The sequence below is a fragment of the Epinephelus fuscoguttatus genome, linkage group LG3 (assembly GCF_011397635.1).
Source record: "Epinephelus fuscoguttatus linkage group LG3, E.fuscoguttatus.final_Chr_v1".
Taxonomy (NCBI): domain Eukaryota; kingdom Metazoa; phylum Chordata; class Actinopteri; order Perciformes; family Serranidae; genus Epinephelus; species Epinephelus fuscoguttatus.
In genome coordinates, this window is record NC_064754.1 from 41,721,209 (window position 1) to 41,739,518 (window position 18,310).

At 40.4% G+C, this 18,310-nt stretch overlaps 1 protein-coding gene across 2 annotated transcripts; it reads right to left on the reverse strand.

Moving 5' to 3' along the window:
• Nucleotides 1-257: 257 nt before the first annotated feature.
• Nucleotides 258-17,880, reverse strand: ncapg (non-SMC condensin I complex, subunit G). 2 transcript variants are annotated; one of them, XM_049572662.1, is made up of 22 exons: nucleotides 17,815-17,880; nucleotides 17,384-17,496; nucleotides 16,182-16,433; nucleotides 15,096-15,324; nucleotides 14,705-14,850; nucleotides 14,527-14,611; nucleotides 13,392-13,584; nucleotides 13,159-13,308; nucleotides 10,415-10,555; nucleotides 8,743-8,866; nucleotides 7,571-7,660; nucleotides 6,504-6,692; nucleotides 6,245-6,355; nucleotides 4,765-4,884; nucleotides 4,044-4,280; nucleotides 3,755-3,936; nucleotides 3,430-3,595; nucleotides 2,959-3,126; nucleotides 1,275-1,398; nucleotides 948-995; nucleotides 777-846; nucleotides 258-624 (listed from the first exon to the last, which is right to left on the reverse strand). In XM_049572662.1, the coding sequence occupies exons 2-22, from the start codon at nucleotides 17,489-17,491 to the stop codon at nucleotides 498-500; spliced, it is 3,060 nt and encodes a 1,019-aa protein (XP_049428619.1). In that variant the 5' UTR covers nucleotides 17,492-17,496; nucleotides 17,815-17,880; the 3' UTR covers nucleotides 258-497. The 2 variants fall into 2 exon arrangements, with proteins under 2 accessions (XP_049428619.1, XP_049428620.1); XM_049572663.1 differs by having other exon boundaries at nucleotides 17,384-17,491; nucleotides 17,815-17,865.
• Nucleotides 17,881-18,310: the final 430 nt, after the last annotated feature.

Below are 18,310 nucleotides of genomic sequence, written 5' to 3' on the forward strand. Positions count from 1 at the left end.
TTATGGTCAATTAGCAACCTCAGACGCAACCTGCCTCCACACCCTTGAAAAGTAGCACAGAGTAGGCAAAAGAGTAGCACCTGGCTGCCAACCTCTGGTTCCCCAGGTAATTAAGAGAGACAGCATGCATCCTGGCCCTTAATGTTATGGCTGATATGTGTATACTGAGCCAACAAGGCTGGGGACCACTGATAGGGTTTTGTGATAATGAAGAGGACAAGCTTTATAAACATATTTCACTTTAATGATTAAAATGACAAAACCTGAAACAAACAGAAACAAAAGAGTAAATATGACAACAGATAAAGAGGAGACCCCATTGTGAGGGCTGTTAGTCAGAAGTTAAGTAACTACTGACATCAGTTTTACTACAGAAGAGGTAGTAAATGGCTCCACATTACGAAAGTATTTGTGAATTATTGGAGACTGAAGAACTTGAACACCAGTTTACAAAATAACTCATTTCCATTTTTGCACATCTGATCATGACCTGACATCTATGACACATTGGCCTCCTGATTGATAAGGGTGTTGAGGTCCAGCTTTGTCTTTTCAAGAGCTGCGGTCTTAGCCCTCCGTGAGGGACGCACCACAGAAACTGGCTCTGGAACATTTTCTCCATCACTGAGGCCAAAACAAAAAGGAGCAGATGTATAAGACAATGTGACTATAAAGTGATGGTATCAAATCATGTATACATCATAGCTGTACATACTGATATTTGTAAAGTCATCATGTTTCCTCATGTGCTGACAGAGTTAAGTGCTATCACTCACCTCTCCTCTGATGACTCTGCCCTCCTGCTCGGCTTTCTGCCTCCTTTGGCTGTGTACACTTTCCTCTGACCTGTGCACACAAACACTCAGGTTACCTCAAGAGGAGCTCTAAAAATACAGTGGCACTATGAACAACTGCAGGTTCAGATGAGTATACACAACCTGCATTACCTCTTTTGGCTCTCTTGGCAGATTTAGATGGATCGTCTGTTGCGGCCTCTGTGGAAAGATAAAGACAGAAAATTCATATATTTGCAGTTCCTCTCTGTGCTAGCTGTATTCTCATCTTGACAGACAGCGAATGGGATTTGGAGGAATTTTAATCCATTTAGCAACATTCTGGTAATATGACATAATCCTTTTACAGGAAGAGTTGTCACAAACGTTTGTGGGGTAAATCTAGTTAGACACAGGCACCGAGAAGGCAACATTTGTTACAGAGGCTCAGCGGGATGTCAGGTTCTTTTATACAGGCTGTCAGTGTTTTTGCATGTGTACCATCTGCATTGACATCCAATGGTTGGAGCGCGCTGGCACTGAGGAGCTCGGCCTGTTCTTTTGAGTCCACTAGCTGATAAATCATTTTCTCCAGAGCGCGGAGGCAGACACGATCCTTCACCACCTGAAGAGAAAAAGGACAGAAAGAGGAAAAATGAAACATTAAGCCAGTCAAGAGGCAGATATATATATCTAAAACAGTACAAGGCTGTGTTCTTAGCCACACTAGTTATGTGGTTCCTGGGTTGGCAATGAATGTCATTTTGTTGGTTCAGATTGAAATATATCTCAACAAGGGTTTGATGGATCGCCACAACATTTTGTACAGACGTTATTTCCATGGGCTAGGAAAGTACAGTCAGTGTGTGTGTGAACATGAGCTAGTCTCTCTCAAGCCCAGAAACAAAGAAGTCTCAAACTTCATCTTCTTATCTACCCAAATGAGCTTCATTCTATTGTAGTGTTCTCAATCCTGAAACAGAAGATGTTCCCATATACTCACAACATTCCCCTGGCTGCTCTGTGTCATCTATAACATCTTTCACCATTCACTGTCTGTGAAGCAGCTCCTGACTTTGTACCCTATAGCCCCGTTTCCACCGAGCAGTACGGTTAAGTTCATTTCAGTATGTTTTTTTCCCATTTCCTCTGTGAAAAGTTGTGAATGGTACCAATGGAACCGTTCTGTACCATCCCCATTTTTGGTAACCCCTCCGTTGGGGTACCTAGCACACAGATCTGGTACTTAAAGGTGGAGCTGTGAACACTGCAGTCTGTTGAATGGTCAATAGTGGACAGTGACTTTGCTCAGGGCCGCATTGTGGCTGGTTTTGAGCCACATCTAACCACTGTTCATACCGCAGAGAGTTTTATTAGTAGACTGTTATTATAAAATGAAAGGATGTTTTGCTGCCTCTCGCAGCAGCTGGAGTCGGAGGAGGGTCTAAGTACCATATCTGAAGCGTTACTTTTGGTTCCAAAGGTACTATACCGAATGTGTTTGGTGGAAACGGGGCTTATGACATCACAAACTTTAGTTTAGTACTCGTTTTTGGATTTTAGAGACAGATGTTCATGTTTACTAATATTTTTAGACTGTATTAGACCATAGGAGTAACATGTATGAATTCTGTAAATGGGTGTAGTTCCCCTTTAACATAGTCAACAATAAACCTCCTTAAAGGAATACTTCACCCACAAAATAACCATTTGTATATCAGTTACTCACCACATTACCTTGAATTTGTGACAAAAATTGTTTCTGGCATGCCTCAATGGAGAACAAAGAATCCAAAAATGGAGAAAATTCTTGGTGAATTGGAGTAAAAGGGGGGCCCTTTTAACAACAGCAAAACTATGTCATAACATCCGTTTGCAAACTCTCATATTTTTGCTAAAATGTGATTGAAAACATGTCAGTACAAACAGTCTAATGCACGGCTGTTATGTATGATTGGGCACGCGAGTTTTCTTCATGAATTCAGGGAAATGCACAGAGCGTTATTTATATACCAATGGTCATTTTGTGGTTGAAGTATTTCTTAAACATGTTAGCATTTTCATTGTGAGCATGCTAGCATGGTGATGTTATTGTTTAACTTAAAGCATCACTGTGCTCAAGTACAGCCTCACAGAGCTGCTAACATGGCTGCAGACTCTTTAGAGCTGTGGTGTCTGTCTTTACCTGTACAAGCTGCTGCAGCAGCGTCTGCAGGTCCTTCCTGACCGTCTCATCTCTGCTCAGCTCCAGGTTGCTTAAAGTCTTGGCATAGAGACGCACCTCAGGGGCTGTAGGGTCCTTCAACATCTCCCCACACATACGCACCGCCAAGTAGTCATGGACACACACCTCCTAAAGACATATATATGCACTCAATGAATCCAATTTTTCTGGTATCACATGAAGCCTTTTACAAACAGTTTACTCTAACAACTGAGAATTAAAGCTCTGCATGCTCCAATGAGAACAGAAGCATTCAAGAGAACAATAAGCAACCCCCATCTGTGCTGAAGTGTTGAACGTGTATTTGAGCTCTTCATCATATTGCTTTCTACCCACGAAGCACCAATAAAAACATAAACGCTAATAAGGAACAACCCAGACTGATCACTGAGGGGTTTGAGAGTTTACAGTCGCTCCGGGGATGTTTCCTACCTCCGTGTTTGTTGAGGGCTTGATAAGTGCACTTGGACGGGTCAGCTCGACAAGTAGCTCGACCACATTGTTAATATCCACCTCAGCTAGTGGAGAGGTGGCTGGGGCATTCATCAGAGTCCGAACAGTTGGCAGGAAACCCTCCTCCATGACCTCCTGGTGGACCCTGTAACACATAAAAATACGCTCCATATTAGTTTATACTGCATAACTAATAACTTCACCTGGGCAAGTAATCATACTAACAACAGGAGGATGTGAATACACAGGAATAACTTTAATTTAACACATAGCTCATTGTTGTGTGTATGTGTGCGTGTGTGACCTGCTCTCGCGGGCGTATAGCTGGAAGAAGACACCAAGGCAGTGCCGCAGTCGGGTGTCGTCCTCAGTGACAGGGTTGTACCACAGCAACACCAGACGGGAGAGCATCTTGGCACTGGAGATACGGCCAGTGTACATCAGTTTGGCTAGACCTTCTGCTGCCTCTGTGCGCAGGTCAGACACCTGAAACCACACATAATTCAGTAACACTTTCTTCAGCTATTTTACATCCAAGAGAACATTTATAAACACTTCTGTTTATTGAGTCAATATTTCACCCTCAACCTCACCTCACTGTCCAGGAACTCGGAAAACATCACCAGGATACTCTGTGCGGTGTCCTCTGGTACATCTCTCTTCTCCTCGGTCACTGGAGCGTCCTCGTCCTGTCTGTCTGGTGACTGGGAAGGCAGGGCTGTCTGAGTGCCATCTGTTTCAGAGAGCAGCTGGAAGCCAAACAGCAGCAGCAGGTCGATGATGGACCGCAGAGCACTGATACGGATCTTCACCTCATCCAGCTGGGCAATCTGAAAACACAGGTAGACACAATTATAGTATTGGCTGTACATAACATACATGGCTGCGTCTTTGGGGTCGGTAAATCAAAATTACAAAGATATGTTTTTCCACTTGGCCTTAGTCATGCAAGTTTTATATATGCCTCCACGCCAGGCCAGCGATAGCCATGGCTGGAGGCATTATGTTTTTGGATTGTCCATCCGTCTCATTCTCATGAATGCGGTCTCTCAAGAAGGCCTTGAGGAACTTCCTCAAATCTGGCACAAACATCCACTTGGGTGAAAGGATAAAGTGATTAGAATTTGGGGGTCAAAGGTCACTGTGACCTCATAAAATATATTTTTGGCCATAACTAAGGAACTTATATGTTAATGAGAAAAATTTCACACAAACATCTGGTAGAATAAGATGATGCTGTGATGACATTTTATATCCAAATATTTTTGGATTTGGGACAAGTGACTGTTTAACGTGTAGCATATATCACATTACCTGCAGAAGAAGAACCATGTGGGTTTTGGCCAGCTCCTTGCTGTGCAGAGTGCATGTTCCCAGACACACCACGGCCATGTTACGGACAGCAGGGTGAGCATTTGCTATACTGGGCAGGACCTGACAGAGATGAAAGAAAATCAACCAACTTTTACTGAATTTACTTAATCTCCACACACAAATTATATTTTTTTAAAAAACAATAAGCAAATAGTCACAGATGATTCAAAGCTTCCATCAGTTGGGATAAAAGGCTTTTGACTTCATTTTTGACTTCAAAAGAAATAATTATAACACTAACAAGGGTTAAGCAATGAACCATCAGTCAAACTGCCAAGTTACTCTACATTTTAATGGCTTAATACTTCACATTTTTGGTGTGGTACTGAAAACATGCTGTCCAATCAGAGGGGAAACAACGATATTTAAACAAAATATGTGCAACAGATAGGGATGCACAGATTTATTGCCCTAACACTAGATCAGCCAATATTCACCTGGTAGACTGCCATCAGCCTATCAGCAAATAAGATGACATTTACCGATGGCAGTGGCCGTTTTCTGTTGTGTCATATTATTTTGCAGGCTAACAAGCAAAGCGTTCTAGACAAAACAGAGATCTTCTCCAGGTGCCACTGGGATGAAAGGATGCAGTAAACTTGTCAGGGGACAGACCTATTGTTTCCCTGATAATGCCACATCGGGAACAACAAATATGTGCTGACATTGGCAGTAGAAGAGCAAGTTAACGTTAGCTGTTAGCAGCCAGTGGGCAGTGGCCAGAACTGACAACTAAAGGGAGGCTACATCAAGTTACATTATGATGCTTTCAAGTTCTGTTCAGTATATATTAGTATTGGGCAAAGGTAAATTATAACCATATCATGATGTGTACAAATGCAATCTTGTAAAATTAAGTTTTTGCAAAAAACCTGAGTAAATACAGCTGTTTGAAGGAGAAATGTGTTGATGTTTTCACAGTGATTCAAATATTACGGAGGAATTATGATATATCAAGTATAAAGGTTTGTGGGGCAGGTTACTTTTAATTCAAAAATATGTTTTTCATGTTAAAGGCTTGATTAAAGGCTCTTTCATAAATTTGTACAGTTACATTTTTGTTCATTCAAAAATTGATAACTTAAGGCTGAGTAACAGTTCAGTTATTTTTAATGGCACAAAAGGGGCAATGAATAACAAAATAAGATTTTGTTGTTGTTGTTGATTTTGTTTATTTTAAATATTGCTATCAGCCTAGAACTTTGCAATTGGTGTATCCCCAGCAACAGATATACACACTGCATCCACTGGCAGTAAGGGAACCATTGACAAAAGTCGAGCCGTACAGTCTAACCAAAACTATAGCAGGTATCTTGGTGCTGATACTCCTGTATCTAAAGATCCATTAGGAGTTCGGGATTTGTACATCGACAGAAAATTTGTGAAAAATATGATTTATGTGTGCAGTGTGGGTTTATACCAGTGAGGACATTAAGGCGCTTATGGTTGGACCAATCCGTGTCTTGATGCTCATCTGCTTTAGCAGCTCTGCACACATTGTTAAACACCTCAGAAGAGTCTCTGGGTCATTCTGGAAAAACAAAAAAAAACAAAAGGCGTTACAACCTTTCCTCATTTTATTTTAGGAGGAAACCCAAACCATCTCTAACCATACAGGGTAAATCATATTAAATAACATATAGAGGCACAAAGGCGGGGCTTTCTGTGTGGTTATGGACCTTCTCAGTGCGGGTTTCCTTGTCGGCTGGCTGGCTACTCGCTGCGATTTCCTGAATGATCTGGTTCCTGCGATTCTCGAACTCTGTGATGGACTCCTTCAGCTCCGCAGCACGACTGAAGTCCTGGGCACTGATACAATCCTCCAGGGTTTGTTTAGCCTCCAAGATGCACACCTTCACCTCTGCAAGCTGGAGGGGAGGAGATGGAGATATAAACAGAAGAGGAGCGAGTTACTCCTTAGCTGGAATACACTCCAGAGAATTCTCAACTGTTGAGATGGGCAACTGCACCTCCATTTACAGGAAAAACAACAACACCTGGGGCTCTGGGCCACGCCACAACTCTCTCGAGGCTACTTTGCCTTTACTGACTGGAAAAGAAAGAGATGGGGAGAGAACTCAGGTGCACAGACGGAATGGAAGGTAAACACCTGGGCAAGGACTGACTTCCTCTGCAGCTGTTTGGCCTTCAAAGGTATTACACACTTTGAAAGAAGAAGAGGTGAGATATATTGAGAAAGTTGGAAGCAATCCCTCTGTGCTGATCTGTGTTTCTAGGTAACCACTGATTTTAACAGGGAGTAAATCAGGATAAAAACTAATATTAAAAAGGAACGACTTGGCGTGGATACAGCAGGCAAAAATATGCACCTTCCACCTCACTTGAACATGCTTTGCCTCCAAATACAAACCATCTGCCAGCTAGAGCTATGGAGGGATGGGAAAACAAAGGGATGAAAACAGACAAAGGGGAAATGTTCACAGAGCACAAAACAGAGAAGACTTGGAAAAAAAAAGAAGATAAGATAGATTGTTACTTTTCTTGATTTTAAAAAAATATATAAACCTTTCATCTATTTATTATTTGGTTCATTGAAAATAAGGAAACCTTAATATCCATTTGCAGCAATCAATCATTCTGTAGCTTTGCAAGAATTTTATCTTTTCAACCAAATAAAAACTAGCAGTGTGCCAATATGTGCTGTTTTCATCCATCCAAAAAACAGTAGGGTATTTGGAAAGGATTACTGAATCTAATTGCTTTCACTTGGCAGAGTTTTGCCCACCTGGACCTGCTGCCGGCGGCTCATGTTCTCATCCGCTGGCTGACTGGCCTCCGTGATGGGCTCCCTCACATCGGAGATGATTTCTGCCACCTGTGTAACACAAAGCCAGCTCATTCAGACATCAATCTCAGTGGTAATGATGCGGCCACAGAATAGAAAATCTGCTTAATTTTGTGACATCTCAAACAAAACATCTTTAGTAGCAAAGGACAGTTTAATTCATGCAACCGTCTGCACAACAATTCATCCCCCTAAAGTGTGTCCATGTGGAAACACTCACAAATAATACCAGCTTTATCATTTAAATTCTGTCATTATTGGTCTGTCAACTGAATATATGAAGGACACTGATTAGGGGTGGGGTGGGGATCAATTCTTTGATTCACCACAATTCTTTCTTGAAAGATTATCTCTCGATGCAGAAAAGTCATTAATTGGATACAAAACCCAGTTCACCACATTATGATCGCCTTTAACAGTTCTGTAAGACGGGTTATATGCTCCTTACAGTGGAACAAACCGGATAATGAAATGTAACGGTGTCGTGCTTATGTCCTAAGCTTGGCTACCTCTTGAGTATTGGTAAGGATGGCTAAGTGTGAGCAACAGCAGATGGATATAATCCAACCAACGTCCCCTGGCTTTGAAGCTAGCATGGAAGCATTTTGGCTTCTGTAGAGTTGAAGGGAAACGGAGCCACACTGAATGCAAGTCGTGTCTCAACAAAGTGAAATATTTTTGGAAACATGGGAAACTATATTTAATGTTTCCACCGAGAACTGGAGGAAAACACTCAGTTGTAGTTGCTGCCGAGCAGAGAACAAGCAAATAAGTTATATGAAAGCTAAGGGAAGTAAAGTCGTCAGTTCATTTGAATTATTAATCATTACAAATACACTTTTTTTTTTTAAAAATAGCAAGTAGTCACAGTGAGAAAAATTATCTTATTTCAAATTTATATGCATCAAGATGCCACTGATAATTTTTTTATAATCATATCGTAACCCTCTGAATCTTAATTAAATCCATTTGTGATATCCTAGAGATTCTTATCCCTAGTACTGATAAATGTATTTCCCCTTTTGTGTTGAAAAGAAGCAGTGTGTGAATTTAATTAACATTTAATTTACAGAAGTGAAGTTGTTCAGATTTTAGTGTAAAATGAAACTTACAGTCTGTATGCGTCTGTTGTCATCAGGAATGAGGGTGAGGAGCTTTTCAGTTAGAAGTGAGACAAGGGAGGAGGGAGTCTGTGGGAGAGCCAACATCTCCTGCAGGACAGCCAACACACGCTTCCTACAAAACACACAATATAACAAGATAATAAACAAGCTGATGACAAACAAGCAACAACCTCAAGGGCTAAAGAAATGAAGCCAACACTGCAGTGCCAAAAACTGCAGTTCCTTGAATGGTCACTTGAGGCCGGCTCCAGAAGTGAGTCAATCCCCGCTAGTCTGAGTGGGTGGAAGTTCGCTGCATAGATCAGCCTCTCATTGGGCAGAACGAGCCACCCGCTGAAGTCCCGCCCTACCACCTCCGGTTATGTAGCAGTTTTCAACCGTTTTCAACACGTCCTTTACTGACTTTTGCGGTGTTTGATCTTGCGGGGATGTAGCCATTTTTCTGTCATGGTTCTCACCCTGTTGGCAATATTTTTGTGGGCGTGTTACACCAAAACCTGTTTCCCCCCGGCAATATTTTTGCAAGCGCACCGTTGCTGTGGCACCGCCCAGAACGATTGTGATTGGTTGAAAGAAATACAAGCAGCCGGGGCGTTTTTTCCTCCAATCTCAAAGTGAGAGTCGGCCCAGCCAGACCTTTCTTTTCTTGAGAAAGGTCTGGTGAGCGAGACTAATCCCCACAGACCCCCATGTAAAAATGCCCAACTTCACAACAGAAATAAACATGTTTACAACCTGACACAAAAAAAACAGTTTTGGTCTCTATAGCTAATTTCAACATTCATGACATGAACTGATTTTTTTATTTACTGACACTACAGATCTCTTAAACTAAATGAACACATACTGCAGAATTCAATACAATGTTTGAATCTCAGGTATTTAAAAAGAGAAAAGCTGCAACATCCAAAACATCTAACCAGATATTAAACCAACCAATCAGCTCACAGTGTAAGAGGAACATTACTGTGACTGGTCTATATCTGAAGTGTTCAGTCAATTAATTGAGTAGTTGATCGACAGAAATTTATTAGAACTATTCTGATAATAAATTAATGATTTCAGTCATCGTTTTGGTCCTGAAACAAGCTGACAGTCGGCCGTCGGTCACAGTTGGGCCACTGGTGAGCGTCTGTCGCTATTAAAATTCTCTCCTTTCCTCATTTAAAGCTGCAGTCTATCCGTTCTTCTCGGGCTGCACTAAAATCATATTGCCATTATTTTGACAGATGTTGTGATTGCAATATAAGTCGCGATTTAAGTGAGAATGGTAATTTTTGCATTTCATTTTCATTGAATAAAAATTAAAATAAAAAATTAAAATGGTGAGATTTTTGCTGATGTCTGTAACAAACAAGCATGTTCCTATATGTCTGGAATATGGTTTGTAGGCAGAGGCATCTCTGTAGCACCCCAGTGCTTCATTTTAATGGTACGTTGTGACAAATTACCTTTTATCAAAAAACCACAGCTCCTGTGATATGGCTATATTGCAATTTCAATAATATTTTGAATAATTATGCAGCCCTACATCCTTCCTCTCATACTTCCCCACTCCTTTCCTTCCCAGTTGATGTCCACATTTGTTTTGTTATTGCGTCTTTCCCTCCCACACCATCTGTTCATCATTTTACCAACACAACTCTGTTCCCCATCTTACCTGCCGCCCTCCTCATTGGTATCCAGGCATCCGATGAGATGGATGAGCTGTTGGGAGATGAACTCCTTTGTCATGACGAGCTCCAGCTGGTTAAAGTCAGCCCTCTGTTCCTCTGACAGCAGAGGCACAGCCTTCAGATATCTGCAGTCAGAGTCAAGAGTCATACAACTCAGAGATTACAACAGCTCTCAGATTAGATAACACTGCCCTCGGGTACCAGAATCACAGGGATACAACTCAGAATAAATAACTATCATACTAAATGCAATACAGCAACACTGTAAGTAGCTAAACACTGCACCAGCTCTACCTACAAGCCACAGCTACACACAGACATATTAGCTAGCAGCCAAGTGGGTTTTATGAGCAGATGAATGTTAAGCGTGCCACTCAGTTACAGCAAATGTAATTAGGAGCATTTCACAGTGCAGCGTCACATACATTAGGCAGCTGGTAAACAGCAGAATGCTCCAACAATGGTGCCTAGAGACGATGATACTACTGAGATTACTGGGATTTAAAAGCAGAAATGAGTGTGGAAGGCATTCTGTAAATTCATGCTAAAAGTCATATTTTGAAGTAAATATAAGAGTAGAAGCTACACACCCTGAATATGCTGTGTGTGTGTGTAGAAGCTACACACACACACAGCATATTCAGGGTGTAACTTTAAGGTAAAAGAAGGTTTGTAGAAGATTCTGAATAACAATCACAATGACCAGTCTCCAGATCAACGCTGCGGTCTAGCCATCAAAGGCAAAACTAGATCTATAAGAATAAAACATTAACCAGTGCAAAGATACTACAAATTCTAAAGTGTTACTGTGTATTGGGAGCAGTTCAGTATCTTAAATGTGACAGCCTGCAGCTACATTTCAAAGCAGTCATAGTACACGATCTGTTGGGTCCCCGCGGCATGTAAACTTGATCACAGCTGTTTTTGAAGTATTTGGCTTTGATCATGTAAATTAAAAAAGACTTACAAGAACATCAACAGAAACTGTTGTCCTTGTTTTTTTTTTGTCTTTTTTTAATATAAATTCTACAGTTTAAAATATCTAGTCGGGTTAAGTTGAACTTAAGCAATGGATTAGCCACACAGTTACATACAGAAAGAACTCCTCTGAGAACACCGGACCTGCATTCAGATACCTGAGTAACAACATGAGCATTATGGCAACTGTGTTAGGCAACTACTAAAGATATTGAAGGTTAGATCTACAATTTTTCAAGTTTGGCTTGATAAAATAGTCACTTGCTCATGTAAAACAACATGAACAGTTGCATCTTGGTGTAATGATTCCTCCTGTTCATAAAGGACGATAAAAGATCGGTGGCTAAAATGCTTCTGATATAAGTGATGGGAGACACAATCCACAGTCCTCATTCTGAGCAAAAATATATTCGAAACTTTCACTGACGTTAACATGAGGCCTTGGCAGATTAAGTTAGACCTATCAAAGTAAATACTGTCCAGAGTTACAGCCCCTGTAGTGGAGAATTCCCTCTTTGAGTTCCCCATACTGTGTTTCCATTCTTAGCTGCAGTGGAGGAACTGCAACAAAAGATGGAGCATGATACATGAGACAGTCAATGTCCCTACACACTTTACATTTGAAAATTCCATACTTTTCCAGACTTCTCTGTAGATTTTTCAGACCATATTTGACATCTGAATACAGATAGCAAGTCCTCGGAAAACTTGCTTTTACCCATTGTGGCCACTGGGTCCACATTCTTATGCAGAAAGTTGGACGATACTGCACTGTCAAACATTTCTGCCCAAAAAGGAATTAAACCAATCTTAACATATTGATAAAATAATATTATAGAACTGTTATACCCATATTCTAAACCCCTTTTATGTATAAGAACCCCAAATAAGTTGAAAAAAGTTAAATGCCTGAGCCTCGTTTATTTACTTTGTCCATAGAAACAGAAAAGATAGCCTGTTTACTTTTATAATTACATCACTGCATAATTCATTAATGTTCAGACAAACTTAATATTATATTATCTTACATTGTTGCATTTTCTTTCAAACTAATTTGGTCTCAGAAGTCCAGATTTGGTACAGTTACACCTGTACCTGGCACATTCTAACTATTTTATTTTATATTGTTTTTAGTAACTGTGTTTGTTTTTATTGCTAATGTCTGTTTTTACAGTAGTTTTATTCCTAGGTTGTTTTTAGTGTTAGTGTCTTCTCATGATGATATTTATTTCTGTACTTTGCACCTGAGATCACTGAAAAACGCTCTCCCATTCTGATAATAAGGCTGATCAAACAGGGGCAATACTCTGAAAACAAATATCTTTCCACTCTTTTTTTTCTTTGCCCCATACTTATCCAGACCTGAAAATGACTAAAATCAAACTACATACTTTCCCATATTGTGTAGGAACACCACACAGTTACCTACTTATTGTCTTTAAAGTTTTGAATGTATTTTTGCACAGAATAAGGACTGGATTGTTGCCACAAGTCTCTTACATTAACAGAGCATTAGGAAATGATCTCTAAATGTCCAGTATGAACAGGAGGAATGGTTAGAAAAACATGTTTCAGAGTTCATGTGGTTAGCTGGCTATTGTTTTAAGAAAAACATCAAAAGAGTGAACCCATCCTTTAACTACAAGATTAAATCAATCTGTTGACACTGTTGCTACTGATCTGCACTGAGGCTAAAATATACAGATGACAGCAAGAAAACTAGAAATGTAATCAGGTAAACTTCTCTTACCCGTAGAGGTAGTCCGCATAAGTGTCGGGGTCTGGTAGCACTTGCTCCAGCATTTCATCACCATCATCTCCTTTAGCCTTGATGAACTCACACAGAGCCCTCCAGTAAAGCACATTCTCACAGGACAGAGAATCCACCGGGATCAGCTTCCTGTTGAATCACACATAATCTTTTAACTTCAGACATTCAATTGATCATGTGACAACATGTGAGAGCCAGAGTTTGAAGTGTACCTGTTGTCTAGCTGAGCTCTGTTCTGCACCAGTTCTTCAGGAGGTGTGCCTTCGAGGATGGCTTTCAGTGTGTCCAAAGCTGTTTGGGCACAGTTCTCTACATCCAGCCTGTGGAGCAGCTCTATGACATTACCATCCAGCCGAAGTATCCAAGCCGGCAGTAGGCGAGAACACACCACCTCCCTCACCGCTTCTATAACACACACGGCCAATCAGACATATTTAATGGGCACAATGGAATTTAGAACTGAAATCTGTTGATCAAAAGCAAAATAAATAGAAAATTCATAGTAGTTTAGCCAGGTGAAAATTACTATTTCCCTTAAATTACTGGTTCCAGCAACTCCAATGTGAGAAAGTGCACATTTCTCTGCTATACAGCATTGTGAAATAAATTCAAATACATTTTTGACATTTCACTGACTTTAGAATGCTGCAGGGACGGCATTTTTTTTTGCCTCCCCAACTGCCTCAACAAAAAGCCATTGTAATTTGGATTATTGCAGAAAATAAACTCTGTGGCAAACAGTTTAGACGTTTCGCACAGCAAGATAATCTTCACAAATGAACACCACTTTTGCAATTTCTGAAGCATAAATGCAATCACAAAAAGTAAAAAGCTAATGTTAGGCTATAAACAAACAACACCATGTTTGCATGACTTCATTGCCACCACCACAACTATGCAGTTAAGGCATGTTTGGCATGATACTGTATTGTCTTATTTAGCCACTTGTTAGCAACCGCCTTTTTTAAGACACCTAGAGGCTTCAAAATTCACACGTGGGGTGTTTACTGAACTGATATATTTAATGTCGAAGAACAAAGTGTGAAAATCACTTTAGTTTGTGTTAACCACAGACCTTATTTCAGGCATCTCACCAAGAACCCATTCAAAAAACTTTAAGAGGAAGGAACTGATAGTGCTAAAATGCAAACTCATTTCCAGGTTTAAGTACTTTTTCCTGCATCGCTCAAAATGCTAATCAAGACAACAATGGAATTAATTGACAATAAAAATAATTGTTTGTTGCAGCTTTAGTGGATTTGTTTTGCTTACTGAAAGTGCTTGCTTGAAAAATGTGTCTGTGTAAATGTCACGTCACGCACACACAGGCAAGAAAATCATCATTACCTGAGGTGTCATGGAGACCCTGCTGCAGCAGACTAACCCTCTGAGCGATGGTCAAAGCTTTGATATGAACTTTGTCAGCCAGAACCTTAAAACAGAAAACAAAGACAAATGTTTCAAACCTCTGGTCCCAACGTTCAGTCAGATCAAGACAACAACATTTGACTGCAACTGTGGTTACCTGGTAGGCTAGCTTGCGAACATTCTCTTTGATGTCTCGGGTGCGTTTGATTACTTTGGGGAGGGTGCTAGGGGACATCGCGATGCAGGAAAGAACGGCACGTCTCACCTCAGCATTGGTATCATTTTCCAGAATCAACATGTACGCTGAACAGTGGACAGAAATAGAGCATTAGAGTTAGTGGGACCAATAGCAAGTTCAAACAATGCTCTCTCTCAAATTTGGTTATCAAAGAAATGTGCTGTAATGATAACACCATATCATATTTTGAAAAGACAAAAGCAAAGCATTGTTAAAAAATGGAGTTGACAACTTGTGAAATTACAGTGTTTGCTCAAGTGCTGTCAAATCAAAAAGAAGTAGGCATGGATAGAAAAAAAAACAAACAGACCGCTGATGGTTGGACAGTCAGGATCCATTGGTTGTTGTAGGCGCGTCATGGCTAGAGCAGCCTGAATCCTTACATTGGGGAACTTGTCAGTGACACGGACCAGCATGGCTTGATGGATGCGATCAAAGAGGTCATCGTCTATCTGGGCGTTCTCCGCCATACTGCCCAACAACTTGTTGATCAGCTGGCACACACGAAAACGCACCGCGTGGCTATTGGCTTTATGAGACTGAGAAAAGAGAACAGCAGAAAATGCAGCGGTCCAAACAGTTTGGGAGAAGAAGAGGAAAAAGAAGGAATGAGACATAGGATTGGGGAGAAAACGAAAAAAGGGCAGACAACACAGGAAGAAGAGTGAGCATGGATCAACGGAAAGAAGACAGACGAGACAGAGAAAAAGAGGTTGCATACCATAGGAAAATGTATGAGTGAGAAACAGACAGAGTCCAACAGGAAGAGAGGGGAGACAAATGAGACAAGATAAAATCAGATTAAGTGGCAGCAGACACATCAATCACATCTGTGCTTCTCTGTACAGCAAATACCCACAACAAAGTCAGCAAAGTTTTTGTTATCAATGTACGAACTGTATTAACATTAAAAGATGTCTTCAAAAAGTTTATAAATTCATCTGTCACAAAGTTGACCTGTTGAAATCATTTAGTACATATAGAACAAACAGGGGCGGCACAGTGGTGGTGTGGTTAGCACTCTCGCCTCACAGCAAGAGGGTTGCCAGTTCGATCCTGCGTGGGAGCCCTTCTGTGCGGAGTTTGCATGTTCTCCCCGTGTCAGCGTGGGTTCTCTCCGGGCACTCTGGCTTCCTCCCACAGTCCAGAGACATGCAGATTGGGGACTAGGTTAATTGGTAACTCTAAATTGTCCATAGGTGTGAATGTGAGCGTGAATGGTTGTTTGTCTCTATGTGTCAGCCCTGCGATAGTCTGGCGACCTGTCCAGAGTGTACCCTGCCTCTCACCCGATGTCAGCTGGGATAGGCTCCAGCCCCCCCGCGACCCTCAAGAGGATGAAGAGGTTAGAAGAAGAACAAACAGTGTGCATACCCTCATGTAATAATGTTTTTACCTCCAACAGGAAGTTAAAGATGAAACTCAGAAATGGATGATCATCCTCAGCATCTTCTTCTTCTTCTTCCTCCTCCTCCTCCTCCTCCCCCTGCTGCTCCTGCTCCTCTGTTTTAGATGGAGATTGGAAACTTGCTGCAAACCTCGCAACAAAGTCAATGACATTTTCGACTGTAGGTTCACGCTTGTAGACGATCATGGCGTACTTCAGGTAGTGGACAAACTCCTCATGGAACAGTGTCTTGTCCTCAAGCTGGTTGAGGAGATGGAGAATATCATCAGTGACAGGTGACAGGGGAGGCAAACCAGGAGACACAGTAGATTAGATTTAAAAAAAAAAAAAAAAAAAAAAAGATGGAATAAGGCAATATGTGAAAATGACAGTTTTGCTTACTGTCGCCAGTAGGGTTTCAGCCGTATCATGGTATACCATGATATGAAAACTGATGGTTACCAAACTGTGTACATTTGCTCATCTATGATATTAGGGGAAAAACATGCTCATGGATGGACAATCTCACCTATATTTTAATTATTTTTAAAAGGGAGGCTTTCTACAAATACATCCTTCAAAAAATGGTTCCAAGTTTCAATTACACTGATGAAATAATCCTTTCATTTGCATTCCTTTAAAGGTCAGTCTGACTGATAATAATAATAATTCTGATTTATTTTTTGAGATTATCATACCCTGAAAATCTCATACCATTTCATTTCTATTCTCCGGGGTCAAATCAAAACGCAGAGAAGCAGCTGTCAGTTTCTCGTACCACATATTTGGAACAAACTTCCAGAAAACATAAGATCTGCTCCCACTTAAACACGTTTAAATAGTGGACTGGAACTTTTTTGTTTGCCGTTTCCTTTTATTAAATTATATTTGGGGCTATCACTCTATTTTTTACTCTCAAGTTTTATTCCATTTTAATTAAAAAAAATCCTATTTGTCTTTTCATATACCATGTCTTAAAGTAAAGTACCTTTGAGAAATGTTCTACTTTTTTACACAAGTTATATGTAAATTCAGCAATTTCATCATATTAAAAATAATAACAATACAGCCTTTACCAGAACCAACTTTCTTCCATAATACAGACATGGATTTAAACTATGAGTAAGCGTGGTAGGTTATGTCTAATTGTAAAACAGAAACACAGTGGATAGATGGTAGGGTCCATGACAGTTTTACATATCAGCACTTACCTTGTTGTATCGGCTGTTGAGGCTCGCCACCAGCTTAGCTTTGTTGTTGTGGCCCTTCTGAGCGCGCTGAAACGCCTCTTTAATGTCTATTTCATTGTCCGCAGTCATCTTTCCTTCACCACAAAACCAAATTGAAAGACAGAATAAGTTAAAAAGCTGTATAAGTTTTCCTCGCGGTAACTGACGCCTCCGCTAACGTTTTAACGGAATGATAACGGCGGCAGCCTGTTTGTCTCTAGAGCCTCGTTAGCTAAAAGCCCCACCTCGACCCAACTCCCTCAGAAAGGAAAGTAAGAAAACAACGTAAACTAGCTACACCGTACGGGAGTTCCTCAGTGACATTTTACATGATCCCGCATCATAAAATTGAAGCAGTAACGAATTCTACAGAATAATTAAACTTATTATGAGTTTTAGAAAGGCAACGTTACCTTTTCATCCGTTTGCTTCTCACAACACTAGCGCCTGTTTTCAAATTCAACTGTCGTGTGTTCACGCGAGAACTGAGATGTGATTACTACGTCATGACGTACAGAATCGTGGATAATTTGTGCCCTGAGCCTAGCCTGGCAGGCGGTTGTACAAGTTAGGGCTCTACACAAAAGTAGCAGAACTAAAACACGGCAGGAAGAAACAGTCGAGCATGTCACAATAGAAATATCTAATAAAAACATATATATATAATTATAATTATATATATGTTATTATTATATAATAACATATATATATATATATATATATATATATATATATATATATAATTAAAATATATTGATTATTAAATTGGATATATTAATTATTAGAATGTATAATTGTTAGAAATATGAGGAAAGAGGCAACTGATGACAAACCTTATAAAGACAAAAGTGGATTCTGTTACAGAGGAAGAGCTCAAGAAATTAATCTTATCGATTATTATTTCAGTTT

Bases quoted from the DNA above. Each gene is read 5' to 3' on its own strand.
- ncapg (XM_049572662.1), bottom strand. From the start codon at position 17,491: ATGACTGCGGACAATGAAATAGACATTAAAGAGGCGTTTCAGCGCGCT. The intron at 6,356-6,503 runs GTCCATAACCAC...TTGTTTTTCCAG, and splicing joins AGGAAACCCGCACTGAGAAG to AATGACCCAGAGACTCTTCT. The intron at 3,596-3,754 runs GTCACACACGCA...TATGTGTTACAG, and splicing joins CTATACGCCCGCGAGAGCAG to GGTCCACCAGGAGGTCATGG.